Source organism: Ammospiza nelsoni, chromosome 4, assembly GCF_027579445.1.
Source record: "Ammospiza nelsoni isolate bAmmNel1 chromosome 4, bAmmNel1.pri, whole genome shotgun sequence".
NCBI lineage: Eukaryota > Metazoa > Chordata > Aves > Passeriformes > Passerellidae > Ammospiza > Ammospiza nelsoni.
Window position 1 is genome coordinate 65,186,393 of NC_080636.1, and position 20,360 is coordinate 65,206,752.

At 41.8% G+C, this 20,360-nt stretch overlaps 1 protein-coding gene across 1 annotated transcript; it reads left to right on the top strand.

Moving 5' to 3' along the window:
- Positions 1-259: 259 nt before the first annotated feature.
- Positions 260-13,917, top strand: ETNPPL (ethanolamine-phosphate phospho-lyase). Its single transcript, XM_059469968.1, has 13 exons — positions 260-373; positions 1,815-1,933; positions 2,102-2,261; positions 3,142-3,216; positions 4,655-4,748; positions 5,830-5,946; positions 7,660-7,742; positions 8,238-8,463; positions 9,332-9,486; positions 10,202-10,291; positions 10,498-10,628; positions 11,510-11,577; positions 12,327-13,917. Exons 1-13 carry the CDS (start codon positions 318-320, stop codon positions 12,456-12,458), a joined length of 1,506 nt encoding a protein of 501 aa, XP_059325951.1. The 5' UTR covers positions 260-317; the 3' UTR covers positions 12,459-13,917.
- Positions 13,918-20,360: the final 6,443 nt, after the last annotated feature.

Sequence of the window (20,360 nt, forward strand, 5' to 3'; positions counted from 1 at the left end):
CAATTTGTGCTGCTCTGCACCCCTAGCAAAAAACAGAAACAAAACCAACACAGCTCCAAGGCACAGGACTCACCCGCGGCTGGCCCGCCTCAGCTCAAGAGGAAACACAAGTCCCCCCGACAGGAAAGCCCAGGGGGATGGGGATGGGGGAGCGGTCGGAACGGGACGTCCCGTCCCGGCGGGGCAGGCGGGAGGGAGGGAGGCGGGAGGAGGGGTTTGCCCGGGGCCGGCGCCGGGATAAGAGGCGGGGAACCCTTCGGCGGCTCGGACGGACGGACGGTGCTCTCCGTGCCGTGCCGTGCCTGTCTGCCGGCGGGATGGAGGAGCTCTACAGCAAGGCGGAGACCCTCGCCCTTCGGAGGAAGCACATCGGGTAGGGGCGGCGGCGGGGCCGGGAGCGGGGCAGAGGGGAGGAAGAGGAGGAGGAGGAGGAAGGTCTGTCTTTGGTGACAGCGCCCGTCCGGCGCTGCCCGAGGGCTGCCAGCGCTGGGCGGCCCCTCCGGACCCAGCGGGGAGGGGGACATGGGCACACACAGGAGCTGCCATCCCTCTGGGTTGCCAGGGCTCGGGGCCACCCGGAGTTCCCCAGGCGGGCGGAGGGATGCCGTCATTAGAGCACTGCCCATCAAATTCGCTTTTCCAACAGATCAGAGCAAGCGGCCGGGATGTGGTACCCAGGTGTGTGTGTTGAAATGAGGCTGCGCAGGGCTGGGGTGTTTTTGTGCGTGCACCTGCAAAACACCGTGTCCGCTGAATGAACCTATTGCTGTTCCTTGAGCCGAGTTTAACTGAGGGACGTGCAGGAGGGCTGCCAGAGGTTGTGACCGACACTGATCAAGAAAAAGAATGTATCAGCAGCACAGGAAATTGTGTGGCTTTGCATCGCGGTTAGAAGCTGTGAGAAAGAAAGTAAACTGCTTCACTATGCAGGAGTCACATTTACAAGTTCATAACCTCAGTATACCCAACAATAACTCTCAGACTTACCTGGAAACAACTGTGTTTATCCAAGTTCATATAAACACTGCTAAATGTTCAGAAGACTTTCCTTCCGCTCAGTAATATCATTCAACATAATTACATAGCTGGCACATTCTCCAAGAACAGGGGGGCACGGGGTGGGGAGGGGGGGGGAGAAAAATAAAAGAGTGTTCGAAGAGTACTTTGGTTAATTTTATAAGGAGTTTGAGTTTTGGTGGAAGTCACTGTGATTGCGGTGCTTATAAAATGCTGCTTTTAAAGATTTTTATCCAAAGCAAACAGGGTGAGAGTGTGAGGGTTTTAGGACCTGCTCAGCACCTCTGAAAATAAAGCCTGCAAGGCATTAGTGTTTGTTTTTGTCTGACTGTGACCTCTATATGCTACAGCCCTCCATTGCGTAAGGATTTTTTGGCTATAGTATAAAACTGTGCTTAACAGCTTCCTTTAGTCCCAGCGAGTGATTTGGCCATGGATGTCTGTAAGGCGTGTAAACAAGCAGAGCTGCAGCCCAGGAACACGGCAGGACATATAAGGACCTGGAGCGACGTGCAGACACTGTTCTCCTGTGAAATCAATTGCAGGCAGAGTCAAGCTTTGAAAACACCCTTATTAAAGACCAGCTTCTGTTCCCACTGTGCCTGCCCCCAGGCAGGGGTTTTCACTGTGAGCAGGAGCCCCTGCTTGACCACCACCTGAATTACTCACAGGCTTTTAGCTTTTTTTGCAGAAGGAGGCAATTGTCTCCAGAGCTGCAAAAAATCAACCTCCTCAACACTCAAAGGAGGGAGAAAAAGTGTGAAAATTGAAATGGTGTTATGTTTATTATGTTTTAGGCCTTCCTGCAAAGTTTTCTATGCCAAGGACCCTCTGAAGATAGTCCGTGCTCAAGGCCAATATATGTTTGATGAGAAAGGAGAAAAATACTTAGACTGCATCAACAACGTTGCACATGGTAAGCAGTTTGACTTGGGAGAACTGCTTCTATTCCTCAATTTCCAGTAGCGATCAAGACACATTTCTGCCAAGTGGTGGTGTTCACAATCTTCTCTGAACATCCTTTTGTGGTTCAGTAATTGACTGAACTGACTTGATAGTAATAACTAATAATTTGTTTCTTTAGTGGGCCACAGCCATCCATATGTGATAAAGGCTGCAACAAAACAGATGGAGCTGCTCAACACAAACTCTCGCTTCCTGCATGACAACCTTGTTCAGTATGCACAGCGACTCACAGCCACCCTGCCTGAGAAACTCTCTGTTTGCTATTTTGTTAACTCTGGGTAGGTCTGAGTTGTGGTTTTTTAAATGACTGTTCTTTATGACTATTTTGCTCCTGTTTGAGACAGACACTCAGGACAGCTTGGTCTAAATCTTATGAAGTAGGACTTAGTAACCTACAACAAAAATATATCCAGCACTGATCAAAACTTACTTCCTATTTGCAGCTATCATATTTAGAGTGATGGCTCCAAGCAAGAGAGCCAAAACATGAAACTGGCCTTCTGAATGCTATGCAAAAAAAAAAAAAAAAAAAAAAAAAAAAAAAAAAAAAAAAAAAAGTGGGGGGGAAAAAAGCAAGAAGAGGAAATTAATTCTGCAAATTGGTGAATGTTATGTACAGACTGAAGAATGCCTTCTGTAAATTGACAGATAACCTTGGAAACAAGTTAGTCCTCTTTAGGCAGATTGGTAGTCTGTGATCACTTACAAAACAGCCTGTGAGCAGAGGAGCTGTGACAGATCAGGCTGGAAGCTTGAGTCTTCTTCCAGGGTACAGATTTGTGACCGTGCAAGCACTGGGGAGAAAGGAGTTGTGGACTGTGGGAGATGGGGCATTGCTTTTTGAGGGTTAGTGACTGCACTGTGTTCTCAGCTGCAAATTGGCCTCCTTTGTACCAAGGGGAGGTAAATATCTACTGGCAAACTGGGGGAGGGAAAGAAAGCATCTCTTTGTTTGCTGTTTATACAAAGGGCTGTTTTATCTTTGCCCCCTTACATGGCACTTATAGTCTCAACCTTAGCAATGTAATCTGTAGAGTAACAGAGTCTGCTGTGTTGATTTCTTATATCCACGAGTCCCATGCCTTGCCTTCTGTCAGGATACCCTTTTTATTGGAAGTGCTCCCTCACTGCTTTGCTGGTGGGTCTGTTTCCATGCAGGTCTGAAGCAAATGATCTTGCTCTGCGGCTGGCTCGGCAGTACCGTGGGCACCAAGATGTGATCACCCTGGAAAAGTGAGTACACAGAGCAGCTTATGTGAGCACAGCCAGCAGCTCCTGCCTTTGCTTCAGAAGCAGCTTTGCAGCAACCCCCTGCTGTTTGTACTCCGCTGCCTGCTGAAAGAAAAGCTTTGTTGCTTTTTTATTAGAACAGATCAGGAAATCCCTTTTTCACATTTGGATAAACACAAGTTTTGAAGATCTCTGAAAAATAAGCTTGTCAGTCACCCCAGAAGGTCAGGCACCTGTTAGAGGGCATTTCCCACAGACTCCCAGAGCAATTCATCCCAGAGACTTAAATGTTGGCTTCAAAAGCAGTGAGTGGTCTGGCTACTGGGCTGCTCTGGAAAAAGTGCTTTCTCTTCATCATGCATTGCTGGACACATTTCATTCTGCACAAATAAATATTCAGTGGTCAAGAAGAAAGATCCTGTAGTTCTGCAGCAGTGCTGCAATGATGCTCAGCTCTCCTTCAGTGAACACAAGTATGCACACAAAACCAAGGGACTGCAAAATCAGGAGGTGTTGGGAGGGCTGCCAGCCTCAGGGTAGGTGGCTGACCACATTTCATGGTTTTGCTGTCCTAGATGCAGCTGTGGGTTTGGTGATGTTGCTGTAGTGCTGGATTTTCTTCTCAGGTTGTGATTAGAAAGTCCAGCCAGAGCAGATGCAAGGGCACATGTCTATTTGAGCAGCACAAAGCTGGTTTGACTCAGCTATATTCAGATCCCTGTTAGCAACATACTAACCTATGTGTGTTCTACTAAGAAATCATGACACGTCTTTGGTTTGAGGTTTGATTCACTTCAAATTTATGGCTGAACAAAAGTGTTTACTATTCCCTGAATAAAGATGCTGCATGCTTTAGGCTCAAAAGGCTGCAGTCCCTCATTTCTAAATCAGTTGGCTTCAATAGTAACCAGCTTTAGCATACTCTGCAGTATAAACACTTATATTCCAACAAAATCCTTTTCCTGAGTGACAGTGGCTTCTGCCAAACCCTCTCACCTGCAATGTCTTCAGGGCAGACAGTGATGGGCAGCTGCTGCATGAGGTCCCCACTTCCTCATGCCATGCACACTCCTGAGAGTTTTCCCTGTGGTGGTGGGGTCTAGCTTGCAAAGCTTGGGCTGGCCAGAGTGGGCTGGAAATGAAGCATCTGGACCCCCATTTCAGCTCTAGGAAATCAGTGCAGTCCAGACAACCTCTTGGTCTGTCCCCATGTTGGCACTTGATTTTATCTTGTTTCCAGTCTTGCTAGTGAATTAAAGTCAACAGCAATTTCATATTGTCTTTGAGGGAAAGACAGAAAATTAAATCAAGATCCCTTCACAAACAATGCTGCTGTGATGCAGATATGGTTGCTATTCTGGATGATATATAGGCACAATTGTAAATTTGGTTCTTCTGTACATTTGGTGAAAAGTGACTTGGATATTTAACACTCACACAGTGCTTACCATGGCCATGTTACATCTCTGATTGACATCAGCCCCTATAAATTTAATCAGCTGGGAAAGGACAGCAAGAAGGAGTATGTGCATGTGGTAAGTATGGTTTTTAGTTTGTTTTGGGGGTTTTTGTGGTTTTGTTTTGTTGTTGGAATTTTGTTAGTTTGGTTGCATGTTTTGTTTTGGATTTGGTTTTTTTTTTTTTTTGTAATTTTGCCTGTTCTGCAGCATATTGTATTACCCACTTCTAGTGTAAATATTTTTCATTCTGTGTTGCTGATGCTAGTATGCACATGCTCAGCTGATTTCACTGGAATAAGTACAGCAAAATTGTTTGCTTTTGGATTTCTAAGAAGGTGTTCAGCTGTGGGGCTGATCACTTCCTTCATTGTGCTACAGGTTTTCTTAGTCACTGCATTGTATAGTTACACAGTTTGATGAAATTAGCCAATATCCATTGCATTGGTTTGGTTAGAGATATGCAGGACTTTGAGTCTAGTTCCAAAACTGGAAATGCAGATTGCAGAAGTTTGCACAGCTTGGGTAATAGGACCCCTGACTGTCTAAGGGAGTGACAAACTTGTGCATCTTAAAAAGACAAAAATTTTTCCCTGTCTAGAAATGTACACCAAGCAGGCCTTTCCTGTCTAGACCTCCTTGTGTTAACCACAGTGCCAAAGTAGCATCCATCTTTCTGCACCACTTCCTGTCTCTCAGTTACTGAGACAGTGACTAACACCATTTGTAGAGGCTCCTAACACCATTTGTAGAAGCTTGAATGTCTCACAGATTTGTACCGTGACTAAAATGCCGGGAGGGAAGTGACAGACTAGAGAACCCTACTGCCCAGTTGCTGAAAGGGATCTTCTATGAGAATCTGAAATAAGGTGGTGGATGTGTACTCATTATTGTGTCTTGAGGGAGAGGAAGGACAGTCTTGAAAGGTGGATGAGGTAGATGATGGTTCTTACAGCAGCTGTGTTCAGTAATATTGGATTGGGCATGATAGGCCCAGATTGAGTTTAAGCTCCAGTAAGCATTTTTGCAATTCAGGCTGTACTAACTCTTATTAGCTATTTGTGTGAAAAGCCAATAAAGTGGAATAATAGAAAACAAAGTAAAAGTTTCATAGAAGTATTTCCTTCATAAAAACAAATAAATAAATTGGTCTTTTCAGGCTCCTTCTCCAGATATCTACAGAGGGAAATACAGGGAAGACCACCCAGATCCAGCAAGTGCTTATGCTGAAGAGGTGAAAACTATTATTGAAGAAACGCAGAAGAATGGACGCAAGGTGTGTGTTTTAGAAATGTTGAGGCTTCACCTATTTCTTTTGGCATGGGGGTGTGTAACAGGCAACTAAGGACTTGTTTCTTTCCCAATTTCATGTGCTTCCCTCCCCCATCATTTTTTATCATGGGTTCTCCTTAAAATGCTTAAAAATTGCATTTTTCTATCATGGTTCTCTGCAATTTTTCTATCTGATGCTTTATGATAATTTTTCTAGGCATCAATGAAAGGATCAATAATACAATTGTATATAAGCAGATACAATCAAAGCTGTTAAATTTCTTATTTTATGCATTGAATTGGTAGATTGTTAATACAGTAGGGAAATGTTTGAGACCAGCTGAGAAACTACATCACAAATTCTAGCAAAGACATTAAAAAATCCAGGACATGGAGAAAATCTATTAGAAAAAATCCCAATACTACATTTCTGAGCCTGTTTGGTTAAGATGACTTTGAAGTCATATAAAAAGGTGAAACTTTCACTCATACACACTATGACCTTGATAAAAACAGACAGGTGTACATAAAATGTGTGTTAATCTTTTATATGATGGCATTAGTGTGTTGAGACTTGTAGAGCTTGATCCAAAACCCACTGAAGTCCCAGAAGACTTCAGCGGAGACTGGAGCATGTTCCCTTCTAGTCCAACGGGCTTACATCACCCCTCTTTTAGTTTCTTCATCAACGTTTTTTCTTTTTTATTCTCTACTAACGGATAGTTTTGTTTTTTTCTTCCCCTGTTTCCTTTCTTTTGCACATTTCTTAGGTTTTGGTGGCATAGACCTGTGGCAGGACAAGTTGTGCTAAAGGCTAAGCCTCACAGGCAGTGGGAAGCCGCGCACTCTTTGGCTTGTGCTCACGCGTAGCGTGCGGCTCTTTGCGCGTTACTGCTCGGCCTTGTTTCCAGGAAGACTGCACCAGCACAGAGACCTCTTGATGCTCAGGGAGGGGTTCACAAGTGGTGTGGGGATGCAATCCCTTAAATAGCAGACTTGTGCTGACACCTTGGGGTAATATTGAATCTGTCCTGCATAGACCTCTGCTGTTGACAAGAAACGAATTTCGATGTTCCAGTGTGTCTGATCTGCTGTTCTTACCCTTCCTGACTCGAAATAACTTTCTTTTTCATTCCTAGCAACTGGAATTATTTCATCTGTAGAATATTTCTCTTCTTTTCTCAAGTGCCTCGTGCTGACATGTTATTTGTGTAGTTATGTGCATTAGGCAGGGGTGCCCAAAGGGTAGCCACAGGTCATCTTACAGGTCAGCTGCCACCCACCTCCACCTGGTGTTCAGGATTAAACAAAAACCCACATACACCTGCAAGCTTTATTAACCTCTTAGGGAAGATGGTACACACTCTTGTGCGTGTCCTGTAAACTGGCATTTTAAAATAAATTTATGTAGCTCCCAGGAGCTAATCCAGCATCCACTGACACCAGGAAATGTCATCCAGTTAAACACAAAGGATTAATGGAGATTATTCCATTCCCATCAGGCTGCAAGGTGGCCCTGGCTACTGCAGATTTGGGCACTCTGATTACAAAATTAATAAATCCTTTAGCCATAGCTGTTTTCAAGATCTCTCAGTTGTCCAGCCTATTGCGTGATTAAATTAAGGCCCACATTTAAACATTTATTTCTAGACTGTTAGATGTCTCTGCCAAGGCCAAGTAGATGAACACAGCTCTCACACGAGTTTGTCTCTTGTAGATTGCTGCCTTCATAGCTGAATCCATGCAGAGCTGTGGAGGCCAAGTAATTCCACCTGTGGGCTATTTCCAGAAAGTGGCAGAGTACGTACAGCACTTCAGAGGGGCGTAATGGGGAAATTAAAGAAAGAAATAGCTTTTTTTCACTATAGACTTATCTAATCAATTCAGCTATTAACTTCTCCTGTTCTTGGCTGTCTGTGGCTCATTTCTGCTTATTGGAGAGTATGATTTCAGTTCAATTTTTTATGGAATATCAGCTAATTTTTAGCTAGATAATTGCTATTTTTTTCCTATCTTTAATCCTCAGCCATAAGTTTGATGGAAGATGAAGTTAAACCAGTTATAATCCTACAGTACCATTACAGTACTCCTATTTGACATTAAAATGTCTTTTTTTTTCTTATCATGTAGCATACTAAAAATTTCATAGCTATAAAATAGCTGTAACTGTATTCCTTCTTTTTTTCCTAACTTGGTCTCACACTGCAGAATTTCTGTGATGCAGACTGCCTTGTCCTTGATTGCCTACCTGTGTTCTGCAGCACTAGACTCTCAAGGTATTGTGTTTGTTTTCAGGTATGTGCGTGCAGCAGGTGGAGTGTTCATAGCTGATGAGGTCCAGGTTGGCTTTGGCAGAGTTGGGAAGCATTTTTGGGCATTCCAGCTGCAAGGTGAAGACTTTGTGCCCGACATTGTCACCATGGGAAAGCCCATTGGCAATGGACACCCCATGTCTTGCGTGGTCACAACAAGGGAAATTGCTGAAGGTTTTGGTGCTTCTGGACTGGAGTATTTCAATACAGTAAGTTCATAGGTGAAGATTTGCCCTTTTTATTTTTCTTTTGGTCTGCATCTACCAGTTAGAAGTTCTCCAGGTGATCCAGATAACATCTGCAGCAATCACTGCATCACATTAGTAAGAGCTTGAGCCAACCACAGTCTAAATCTAAAAGCAGGTGGAGAAGCTTTGAAATATGCTCTGTATCAAGTGTTACATCATCATATGGACCAGCACAAGCTCTCTGGCAGGTCATGCACCTCAGCTCATATCGATACAGATAAATTCTTCCTTATGTCTCTTTCCCTCTTCCCACTTTGAAATGTTGATTATGTAAAATTCCATTATCTAGGATAGGCTCCATGCTGGTGGAGCTCATGACCTGGCAGACCTGGCTCCACAACTGACACCTAACAAAACAGTGACCCTTTACCAGAAAATATTTCATCTGTGTGCATGCCACAGAGGTTCAGTCTTCTCGTTTACTGAGCCTGATTTCTGTTCCTGTGACTCGGCCTTCTTCCCATCTACCATGAATTCCCCTGTTTCAAATGGAATTTATACTCTCTGGATAAAAAGATATCAAGTCTACCACCCACTGCTCTTCCCAGGAGCATTTTGCCTGCATGTGCAATCAGCTGAATCCTTCAGTCCTGAGATCTTCAAATTACTGCAACCTGGAGGAGAGGAAGAGGGAGCCTTTCCCTTGCCCAAATGTAGGGGATGGTGTTCCACAGCCTGAATGCCACAAAATCCCCACCTTTCTGAGCTTTCCTCATGACATGCCAAGCAGGAGAGGGCAAGTGAAAACAACGTGGATACCCGCAGGTTAATGTTTTGTTTTGTTAGGTTTTGATTTTGATTACATGTTTTGTTTTGTCTTTGCTTTCAGTTTGGAGGCAATCCAGTGTCTTGTGCCATTGGCTTGGCTGTACTGGATGTAATAGAGAAAGAAGATCTCCAAGGGAATGCCACACGTGTAGGAAATTATCTCCTGGAGCTGCTGGCTGAGCAAAAGGAGAAGCATCCCTTAGTGGGAGATATCAGGTGGGTGCATCACAGCAATGTCAGAGAAGAAAAAGCAGCAAACTTGGTGTGAGTGGAACACAGAAACATGCCATGATTTTGCTACTCCTCTCTTTTAAAATGGACTGCCCAAAACTGTTATTGAAAGGCAATATATATATATTTTTTTAAAGTTGTCCATCTATCTGCTTAATTACTTACAAGCATAGCCACTAAAAAAGTTCTGGGAGAGCAGGAGAAAGAGCCATCCACATGCAATAACCAAGATGTCAGCACACTGTTGTACTTGTGCAGACCTTGTTAAAATCTCTGGGATTTTCTTGAGAGATGTTACTATGAATTGTCCTCATCTCATGTTACTGCCATTGATAATTGCCTCCAGGTTTTTCCAGGGGAAGAGTTTGGGTTGCAGGGTTTTGTACTTCTTTTTTTGTCTCCCTGGCTTGTGATTTTCAGGATAAGCATGAAAGAAGATTATTCTGTCATTCTTATCAGGCCACATAGCATTAATGAGCCAGGTAAATTTATTTATCCATAAATACCTGTTATCCCATTTTATTGTGTGAAGTTGCCAAAAGGTGACCAAAGACAAAGTCTCCCCTCCCATTCTCCTTCCCCCATTTGCACCCCAGGGAAGGGAATTGCAGTTGTTAGAAACAGGTATTGCATTTGCAGCAGGAGGTTTGGGCTACTGACACTGGATTTCACTTGTCTGTACTTTTCTTTTCTACTCCAGGGGTGTTGGATTGTTTGTTGGTGTGGATCTGGTGAAAGATAAGCAGAAGAGAACTCCAGCCACAGCTGAAGCCCTTCATCTTATTTACAAGTAAGTAGCTCTTAAAGACTGTGTGCAGTGATCAAACCCTCCTAACATTTTCCAGCAGTTAGTCATTAATTTTGTTTTCAGTTTGTGTAGTTTTTTGTGACATAATACTAAAAAAAGAAAACTTTCAAAATCTGTCTTAGCTTGAAGGAAGTGACAGGACACAGTTTTATACATGTATCTAACACAGGTGTTTCCTCTTTCCACAGACTCAAAGAGCATCAAATCCTTCTTAGTGCAGATGGACCCTACAGGAATATTTTAAAATTTAAACCACCAATGTGTTTCACAATGGAAGATGCAAAACATGCAGTGGAGACTCTTGATGCACTTCTTACAGGTATGTGTGCTCTAGGGCTCAAAGGAATCTCTTCTTTGTTTATTTCCCAATGAAACACCATCACAGCCTAGGCCATTACATGCAAGGGAAAGTAATCAACTGCATTTTTTACCATTCATCAAACTGCTATTCTTAATGCCAATTATTATAAATATATACAAATACCCCCATATGTATTTCATCTAAACTTTTAGACAAAATCCTGCTCCTCAACCTTTCTCTTACAGACTCAATGTTATTACTCATTTCTGGTCACATGTGCTGTTTGTTAAGGAGTGAATATATTAAATTCAGCACAGGCCTGAAAGACACTGCAGACACACTGGTGTAACTTTCCATAATGTGCTCTGCCTTTTCTTTTTATCTTTTTGTTTATTTTTTAACTAGAGTACTGTAACCTGATTGTCTCGCTCAAATTGAGCCTGAAGGTTTTCAGGCTCTATTTTTTTTTACCTGAGGACCAACCCAGGGGAAAATAACATCAGTTATACTGTTAGCATGAGGGCTCTTGGAGCCTGTTATACATTAAATGCTCCCATCTTCTGAGAATATAACAACTAAAGTTAGTCTTCCATTAACCTGCTGGAAAAAGGCAGAATTCCACTCTGAAAGGTGTCTCTGCTACCCCATGCTACAGTCAAGTTGCTAATTTTATTCTTTTCTCTAAATACCCCCAAGGTAGGCAGTCTTGACAGATTAATCACATTGCCTCAAAAAATGTTTTAGGAAGTATTCATCACTCTTCAGTTATTCTTCTGTGTGATAAATGCCCAGAGGAATAGTTGGTTTTTTTTAACTTCAGGCAGCTACTAAATTGAGGGTATGCTTACTTCCCCCCACTTCTTTTTAATTTAGTATTTTTTTATTGCTTTATTTTTCAGAACTGGAAGAGGCCACTGGAATGAAGACAGAAAATAATGCATCTACAAATGTGCAGTGTAAAAGAAAAGTATGTTTTAATTTTTTTAACTCTTTTTCAAATAAGTGTTTGGCAAAGCAAGTATAAATTACTTTGGTAGATCGTGCCTTCATTTTTGGTAGTTTGAATGGCTCTATGCCTTGAAACTGAGCTCAGAGAGTAACTCACTGCTAGAAACCTGAGAGGATTTGTCCTGTCTCACTGGGGTAAATCTGAAAAGAGCTGAGTAATCCAGACCAACAGCATGTTATAGACAAGCCTTATCTGCTTGTGTGCAAACACCACCACCCAGACTTTGGGCTACGCAAAGTCATGAGCACTGCAGTCAGCAGCTATTGGTTCTTGGTATTACATGCCACTGAAAGATATTTGGCTTTCTAAGCAATCCTGCAGCCTGGAAGGTGTCCAGGTTTTCAGAGAGTTCCAAGGATTTTGTTTCCACCATAGCTCTTTGAGTATGAATGGCTGACACACATCCAAATTAGGACTTCTTATGTTGAACCCCAGCTCTGGATAAATCACATATGATTTCTCACAGCCTTAAAAACATGTCACCCTCTCTACAGGAAAGTCTGCTGAGCTGTCCCTTGGTGGGTTTTCTGCTGGGGGATGGGAATGCAGTAGCTCAGCTGCCATGGGGTGTGAAAGTTAAGCAGAGACCTGATGAGTAATTTGCCATATATCTAGATTTTACTAGGTTTGGAGCTACCTAATGGGAACCAGGTCCAGGGGGTGGAAGACACACACATGCCTCCACTGAGATGTCCTTTCTGTTTCAGACCACTGAGGAGAGTTCTCAGCCAGAAGGTGCCAGTGAAAGCATTGGCCACATGAATGGAGCTGCCTGCCGACAAGAAAACGGGATTTATTCGAAAAAACGCTCAGTGCCGAGTAAAAGGATAAGAACATGAAGAGGGAAGGTTTCTTCACTCCGTTTGAATTTGTGTCCGTCTTGCTTTTGAGATGAAGAGTGCAATAGTCTGAGTCCTAGGATCTGTTTGAAGCCTGGTCATGCCTTTCATAAACTGCCTGGATTCCTATTAGCTTCAGTAGGTTTAAAATACCTTTTCAGATACATGAGAACTGTGCCATGTGGCCTGAAATCTAGATGTCACAGAATGGACAAGTGATACAAAAATACCTTGGTGCTGATGGCAGGTGTGACATAGGTACACAAACTTGGTGAAAACTGGAGATTTATCCATATTATGCAGAATCTGATTTGCTTAACTGTCATAAAGCAAATGCCAATCCTATTAAGTTTAAACATATATGCTTAACATGCTATTTTTACAATATTTTAAATTTCAATATGTAATATTGAGATGTTAATTAGTTCCCATGTTTTAATGGCTGAATTCACTAAACAGTGCTTGAGAAAGAAATCATTATTATCTTCTAGTGTATCTTAGGTCCTATGGACCATATTCCCAGCTGATATAAATTGGAGCAACTTTGCTAATGTCAGCAATGCTCTACTAAGAGTCTACAACTCTGTGTGTAGAAACACAATGTCTATGCAGGGCACTCTCACTATAAATTCAAGGAAAATAAAGAATCTAATTTTCTATGAATAAAGCAACATTTATAAATATTTATATAGAGTAAGATTTTAAATTGTTTTCCCTAGAGTTTATAGATTGGATCCTATCAATCTATAAAATATGCAAGTAAAGTATATATAATTTCAGACACACTGATTGATTGAATTTAACCTGAAGGTGTCTAAAAATGAGGTTCCCAGGGACAGCCTAGTTTGCATTCCCATGGATTTGAGTTGTTTTGAGTGTCATGGGAATTGCTGCCTGATCCTGTCAAAGCAGTGCTGGTACTTCTTGTCAGTGGTGATGAGGAGTTGCACACCAGTTCCATGGGATTCTGACACATAAATGGTAACACTGGAGAGGTTACTGAAGGGAGGGGACCACTGCATAAACCATGCATGCAACCAGTGCTGCAGATAATTCAGGCTGACCTTCCTCACTGTCAGTGTTAAATTTCAATGACAGCACACAAGCCCTGCTTCTCTTTCTTAATACGTGAACAACTCCATGCTATGGAGGACACTGAGGGCTTTCCAAGTAGTTTGTACTTCAGAAAAAAATATAAAGTGTATTTATTTCCTCTTCAATCTTAATACCCTAAATTCTGCTGTTTCCTAATTGCTGCTAATTATCCTAGTGATATATGACTGAAAATTGAGCACTTTATCTAATTTTATGTTTTCCATAATTTGCTACGTTTATGTCCATGTTTCTGGTGTAACTCTTTCCAACATCCTCGAGCTGGCTTATTTTCTGTTTCATGATCCTTGAATAATTCTTCCATAAAAATAAATCTCTGGTTTGTAATTATGATGTCCTACACAAAGAGAGGTTTTTGTTTTCGTTTTGGGTTTTTTTTGTTTTGTTTTTGTTTTTATTTTATTCTGCAGTAACACCTACTTGCTGAGGGAAGTAACCTCAGTTTTAGCTGGAGGTTGTCCCCATGCCAAGGCAGAACTGACTAGGCTGTGTTTCCCTGAGGCACTCAGCTGTTGGCAGCTCACCCTTCAAGCCAAATGTTGCCTCAGCTGCTACAGTTCATTCCCTGCTAACTCTGCACCAGGAAGGACAGGTCTTTTCCAAAATGAAAGTACACAAAGAACTAAGTTAACTTTATTTGGTATGTCTAAAGGCACAGTTAAAGTCACTCCCTGTATGGAGTGCCACTACTTATATTTCACCTCATCCCCTGTGTGCAGCAGCAAGCAAGCAAATACTTGTGTGATTTATTAGAAGGCTTAAGCCCAAAGGCACAGAGCCCAGTACCAGCCTGTACTGTGACAGCAGCTGTTGTGGCAAGTCATTAATATTTAATTTTCAAAATTATGTCAAAGAACTAGACTTTAAAAATCTGATTAGCCTAAATCTAAGGTGGGGTGCTTTGAAGATTGCCACCTGATAAACACAAGAGGCCTGTGCCTCTCTGCTTCTCCCTGTACCTGTGCCTTGGTTCTGCACATGCTCAAAATATTTGGAACAACCATTGCTCCAATCCACTTGCGTTTTTCACCCAGCTTCTGCTTCACAAGTCAGGAAGTTCTCTACCTGTTGGTTCTGCTCATTTTGCAAAGATCAGGTTACCTAGGAAAACTATGTGTTCTATTTCCTTTAACAAGAGAGAATATCACTCCTATGATGCACACTAAAAAGAGCCACAATCATTTAAATGGAGGAAACAATCCAACAGCTACCAAGATTTGAGCTGCACCTACTAAACTTACTGCATCAGTGTTCCCACAGCATCTCACTCTTTACTTAGATGATTATGCATATTCCCTACTGTGAAGGCCTTTCTAATTGGAAGAGCCTGACCAAAGGATGAGAGAGTGGAAGAAGAAATAATTAAGGTTAAACACAGGGACCACAGTTCCAGTCAGCTGAACTGATCAAATATATTCCCTCCACTAAACAGGCAAAGCTTTTTTCCCCCTTTCCAATTCCATCTCCCTTTTTTGTCTTTCTACCTCTCCTGTCCTGGCTGTCCTTGTTTCAGCCATGTATTTCAACCTCCACCCAGCCCTTCTAATTATCAAACAACTCCATAAGCCAGTTCCCCTCACCAACCTTGCAGAATAAATATAAGACCACACCTTTCCCCCCCAAGTTTTCTGGAAGGCTAAGGAACAGGCTCATGAAGGAGTAAGAGACAGTGGAGTGAGGGAAAGGCAGGAATCCATCCCAAGTGGGCATCACACTGGAGTTAGTCACTTGTATCTTCACTCTAGCTCATCATCCTACTGGAAACCCAATCAAGATAATTTTATTGAATTCTCATATTTTGCCACTTTTTCCATCACTTTTATATTGCACATTTATGCATTTCAACAAACAGAGCAGTTAGAGCAAGGGAACAAGGGAGGACAGTGCTTGCTGCCAACACCAATGAAAATGTGACGCTGAGAGTCCGAGCCCACTGCCAGTTCTGCTGCATGAAAGAGAGCAGGACTGAAACTCTGTGGAGGCAGGAAGCTGTGCCTTAGACAGCACTGTTCAGGAGAGAGGAATCAGCATCCAAAGTTGCCATGTCAGCACGACACTGCAGAACTGCCAGGGAAACAGGGTATGATGCCACTTGTCCTCATATGGGGAGAAAAGCCTCAGCCTTACCTCTGCAAAACATTACAATGGGACTACACTGAATAGAAGAATTATTCAGGGGTGTTATATTTTGTCTGTTGCTTTTTAAATGAATGGTGTTTAGACATACAACAACCTCTTCTCAGATAATACATTTATAATCTTCACAACTGTTAAGATTGGTGGCTGGGAAATTACAGACAGGCCCAACACAGCAAAGTCCAGAAAAGTCCCACACACACAACCAGAAGCAGCAAGTTCTGATTATAGCACATAAAATAAGGGAGGTAAATGAAGGGGATCAAGGGACAAGCCTGAAAAACATATTTTACATATCATTGCAATGCACAACACATTTTTGTTTGGAAAAAAAAAGTAAAACAGAGACAAAACCTTATTTTTAGTATGGTAAAAATTGAGTTAAGTGTCTAACTGGGGTGACAATTTCAGCACAAAAATGAAAAAAATCCCACCTAAAAAAAAGTAATCAACACCCATCATAAAAATATAACTAAGTGGATTCTCTTGCAAAATTAATTTGTACAGGTATTTCTTGGAGAGTAAGCCTCCAGTGCTGCAACTACTCTAAGCTAAGAGCTGAAAAAAACCAGAATGTGTCAAAGAAGAGGCAATTGGTAATTTATTAGAGAAGACCAAATAAAGCACTGGGATGTATAGTTGTGTACACACACTGAAGCCTGTTGTAGCTGCATCTTTGACCTGCCACTATGGGCTTTGTCTCCAATTTAATAAAATAATTTTTAAAAAAACAGGTGACATGCTTGCAAACAGGTCAAATAAGCTCATAGGAGTAGAAAGGTTGGTTTAATTTTCCAGGTTTCTCAGTGATGGCTTGAGCAGGTGTTCTAGTAGTGTCTCTTTTCAAACCTGGACCTGGCCTGTGCTGCTGCCAGCCAAGCTCCGCCAGAAGGATTATGCAAGGGAACAGAAGGCCAAATGACTGGGATGGGATTTCCCTATCTCTGCTATCCACCCATATTTCTGTTTTCCTACCTGGAACATTTGATTTTGTTGGTGCCTGTGGTTGAGCAGAAAAGCTGAAATAGAAGAGGCAAGTTTTGCATTTCCCACTGGCTTGAATGCCTGGATTGTGTTGCATCATCTCCGTAGGCTTCAGCCTCCAGAGATGAAAGTCCAGGAGAGACAACTCTGCAGAGGAGGGCTCTTCATGCCAATATTTCAAAAGAAAAAAGGTTTGGGCTGAAATGAAAGCCCAAGGTACAAAACACCAAAGGTTTAGAGCCCTCCCTGAGCTTTGCAGCTCAAAACCAATGTGCTCTAAGCAAAACAGGTTTCAGTCTCTCCACCTCTGCTCAGAGCCATTCATGTGTCTTAGGTAAACACTGCTCCAATATCACAATGACACACATTTACAACAATATGGAATTAAAAACTAAATTAAAGGAAGGGGAAGGGGAAGAACATGAAAAAAATAATGTTTTGGCACAGCATTGAAGATTGCTAAAAGTCTTTAATAATCGACAAGGCAGAAAGTCCTGGGGTCACAAGAAAACCCGGAAAGGATTCCTGGCTTCAGCCTACTATTGATCCATTACATAGCTCTGATAGTGACTTAACATCTTTATGTCTCTATTTACTTCCATGTGTGACAGCAGCTGCAATAACTTTAATTAAGGTTTGTAAAGGTTAATCACCTTATCAGGAACAATGCTGATGATACAGGACTGCAAGACCCAAAGTTTAGTTCACTCAGTTTACTTATTTGGAGTTATCTCATTTTATTCCTTACTTGCCTGTGATTTTATCAGGGAATAAACCGCTATGGTGGGCAGGACATATTCAGAGACTGATTTTGTGAAATATCAGGAAGAAATGAAAAGACACAACCACTGATCCATGACACGAGCAGTCTGGCCAGCATCTCCCAGGAAGCTTAAAGGTCTGTAAATATATTTTCAGTTGCCATAAGAAACTTAAAACAAATAGAAGACTTTTGGTACCCATTGCTTAGTTTCTTCATTCTAGTCACAAAATAAGGCATGAAAGGAGTTCATCTGGAAAATGTGCTGCTGACACGCTCCAGTGGCTGGCTCTTGAGAACAAAGGTTTCTGTTCACAGTGCTTATAACCAGCTCTCAATTAAGTTAGCTTTCTTCTATTGTCTATTAGGCAAGACACAGAGCTCATAAATCATAAATAAACAAGACTATAAGGACAGACTATATTTTTCACATTCATCTTTGAAGAACAGAATTTGAGTGCAGATGAGACCTACAAGTCTCTGAGACAGAACCAGATTTCCTTCCAAATTATGCCTCTATGAAAAAATAATCACAGCACTTAATGTTGCTTTCTTAACTCACAATTAAATGAGGACACACTTTTTGTCCAAATGGCAGTGAAATTACTTCCAGAGTAAGCTGGATTTGATCCAAGAAAGTTGTTTTCTGACATTGATGTGTAAATATAACAAATATCTACAGGTAAGGAGTGCATCTACATTCTTTTGTCTAAAGTGCCTTAAACTACTTCCCAATTAATAGGAGAGGTTGGAGAGTTAATTGCAAGCACTGTAGGAAACTATTTTCCCAGAAATGCAAAAGGCTTCATATAAAATTCAGAAGACTTTTTCTTCATGCCTATTTTCTCATTTGCTTCATACCAACGAGAATCCTCTTCTCTTTTTACTACACCAGCCTTACACTGTAAATCTTTTCTCAGTCTGGATTTGAGACCAGGGGGATGTGGGGATGTGACACACTGGAAAGCATGCAAAGAGAACACTTCATATTGGAAACATTCCCTTCTCCCATAGTACAGTCAAAGCAACACAAACCTTCAGGTGCTTGCTGCTGGTACGCAGCTCCAGGTATATTTTTTCCTCACTTTATTTTGCTTCCAGCATCATAAAGTTGCCAAACATCTTCTTCCTCCTTGTCTCTCAAAAATTTTCCAGCCACTAACAATACTGCCTTCTGTATAAATTTGTTATTTTACATTCCAGAAGAACAGTCTACAAGAACAAATAGCAGCTGTTTATACTAGCACTTCTTCTGGAAATATGTGTGCATGTACATTATGCATCTATGAGTAAGGTTTTATATATATATATATATATACACACACACACACACATATTTGCACAAAAGCATACAGAAACATGTATACACGTGTTCCGAAGCAATTTATCTGTGAGGCAACCTCTCTATACTCAATAAATGTAATATGAAACAGAGAGAACTTTCATTTGACATATTTTTGAGATGAAAAAAATTTTATGAAGGGAGGGGAGCTTCAGAGACAAATACTAGCAGGAGAACCCTTTAAGAATATTTCATCATGCTGCTGTCATGGGAAAAATTTCTACAGATGGAAAAAGAAAGAAAAGGAAAAGCCAGTAAGATATCTGTAGGCCAGTGCTGGAAAAAAAGGAACTTCCATCTAAATACAAATCCTGAAAAACACAGACTTAAAAGTGGGGTTGACAAATTAGACTACATTAACAACAATGAAGCCCTCACTTAAGAGTCCAGGTCTTGATTGCATGCCATTCCTCAAATTGAGAAATTTTTACACCAAAACATGTTATATGGATTAACCTGGTTTACCTATAGGTTTAATACTATCAGAAATGTGTTTTTGTGGAAAACCTCACAGCTAAAAAGTGCATAAGAGAGCCTTGAAACATTGAATGCCTAGAGAGTGCCTGTAAACAAAAATAGCAAGGGTTCTTCACACAGGAAAATTGCTGGAAGCTACAACCACTTTGCAAACTTACCTGCAGTTGTTGTGGCAGAGCTTATCTTCCTTGCTAAAACTGGCAGCACAGTGTCTTGGGCATGAGACTTCATGGTCCTGAGCCTTCCTAAGCATGAGGGGCTCTGCTCTGGGGGTGAGTGTGGGGCTGCAAGTCTGCACCTGCAATGGTGCTACAGGCTGCAGAGTACTGCTCTAGTGTCTCTGACCAGGGCTCCACATGGATTATTTAGCTCTTTGAAAACAAAATAATTTCTCAACATGTAAAACTACAGCACCTACAGAGGAATATTTGCCAGAAGACCCAAGATCTTCAAAATTGCCTAGAGGAAAATCTCTGTTGTAGAGAAAATTTGTATTATAGAGAAAATTTGTATTGTAGAGAAAATTTCTATCGTAGAAAATTTCTACTTGCTTTTCATCTCACTCCCTCACTACCTTTGCCAAAAAAAATGTGTCTGGAAAGAAACAAGACAGCTAACTTCTCTCATCTCCCTTCCCTAAGGCCATTGAGAGACTGCCCTCCCTCCTGCCTTGTTTCAAGGCAGGCTTCCAGGCCAATTGCTAGGGAGCTGAAAGTCAAAGATGGCAACTTTGGCATGTCCAGCAACAATCCCCCGTGCTTGCTGAATGGTGAATTACCTCCAGGCAGTCCGTTCTTTCTTTCCTGTTTTTCCAGACTGGTTTCTATTCAATTAGCTGCTTTACACTTGCACAATAAACAGCTCCACAGCCTGCCCAAATACCGCGCTCACTTCTGCCATAACATTCACCAGCCACACCTGCATTTTCTACCACTGTGTTTTTGCCTTCTCTGCATGAATAGCACTTCATTTGCAGCATCTCCTTGCAGAGCAAGAGATGCTTTTGGCTCGTTTTGGCTGAGCATGTCTTAGAGCAGGCTGCTCAAGGGAGAAGCTGAGCTATAGGCACGAAGGGCAGATCACACGGGGA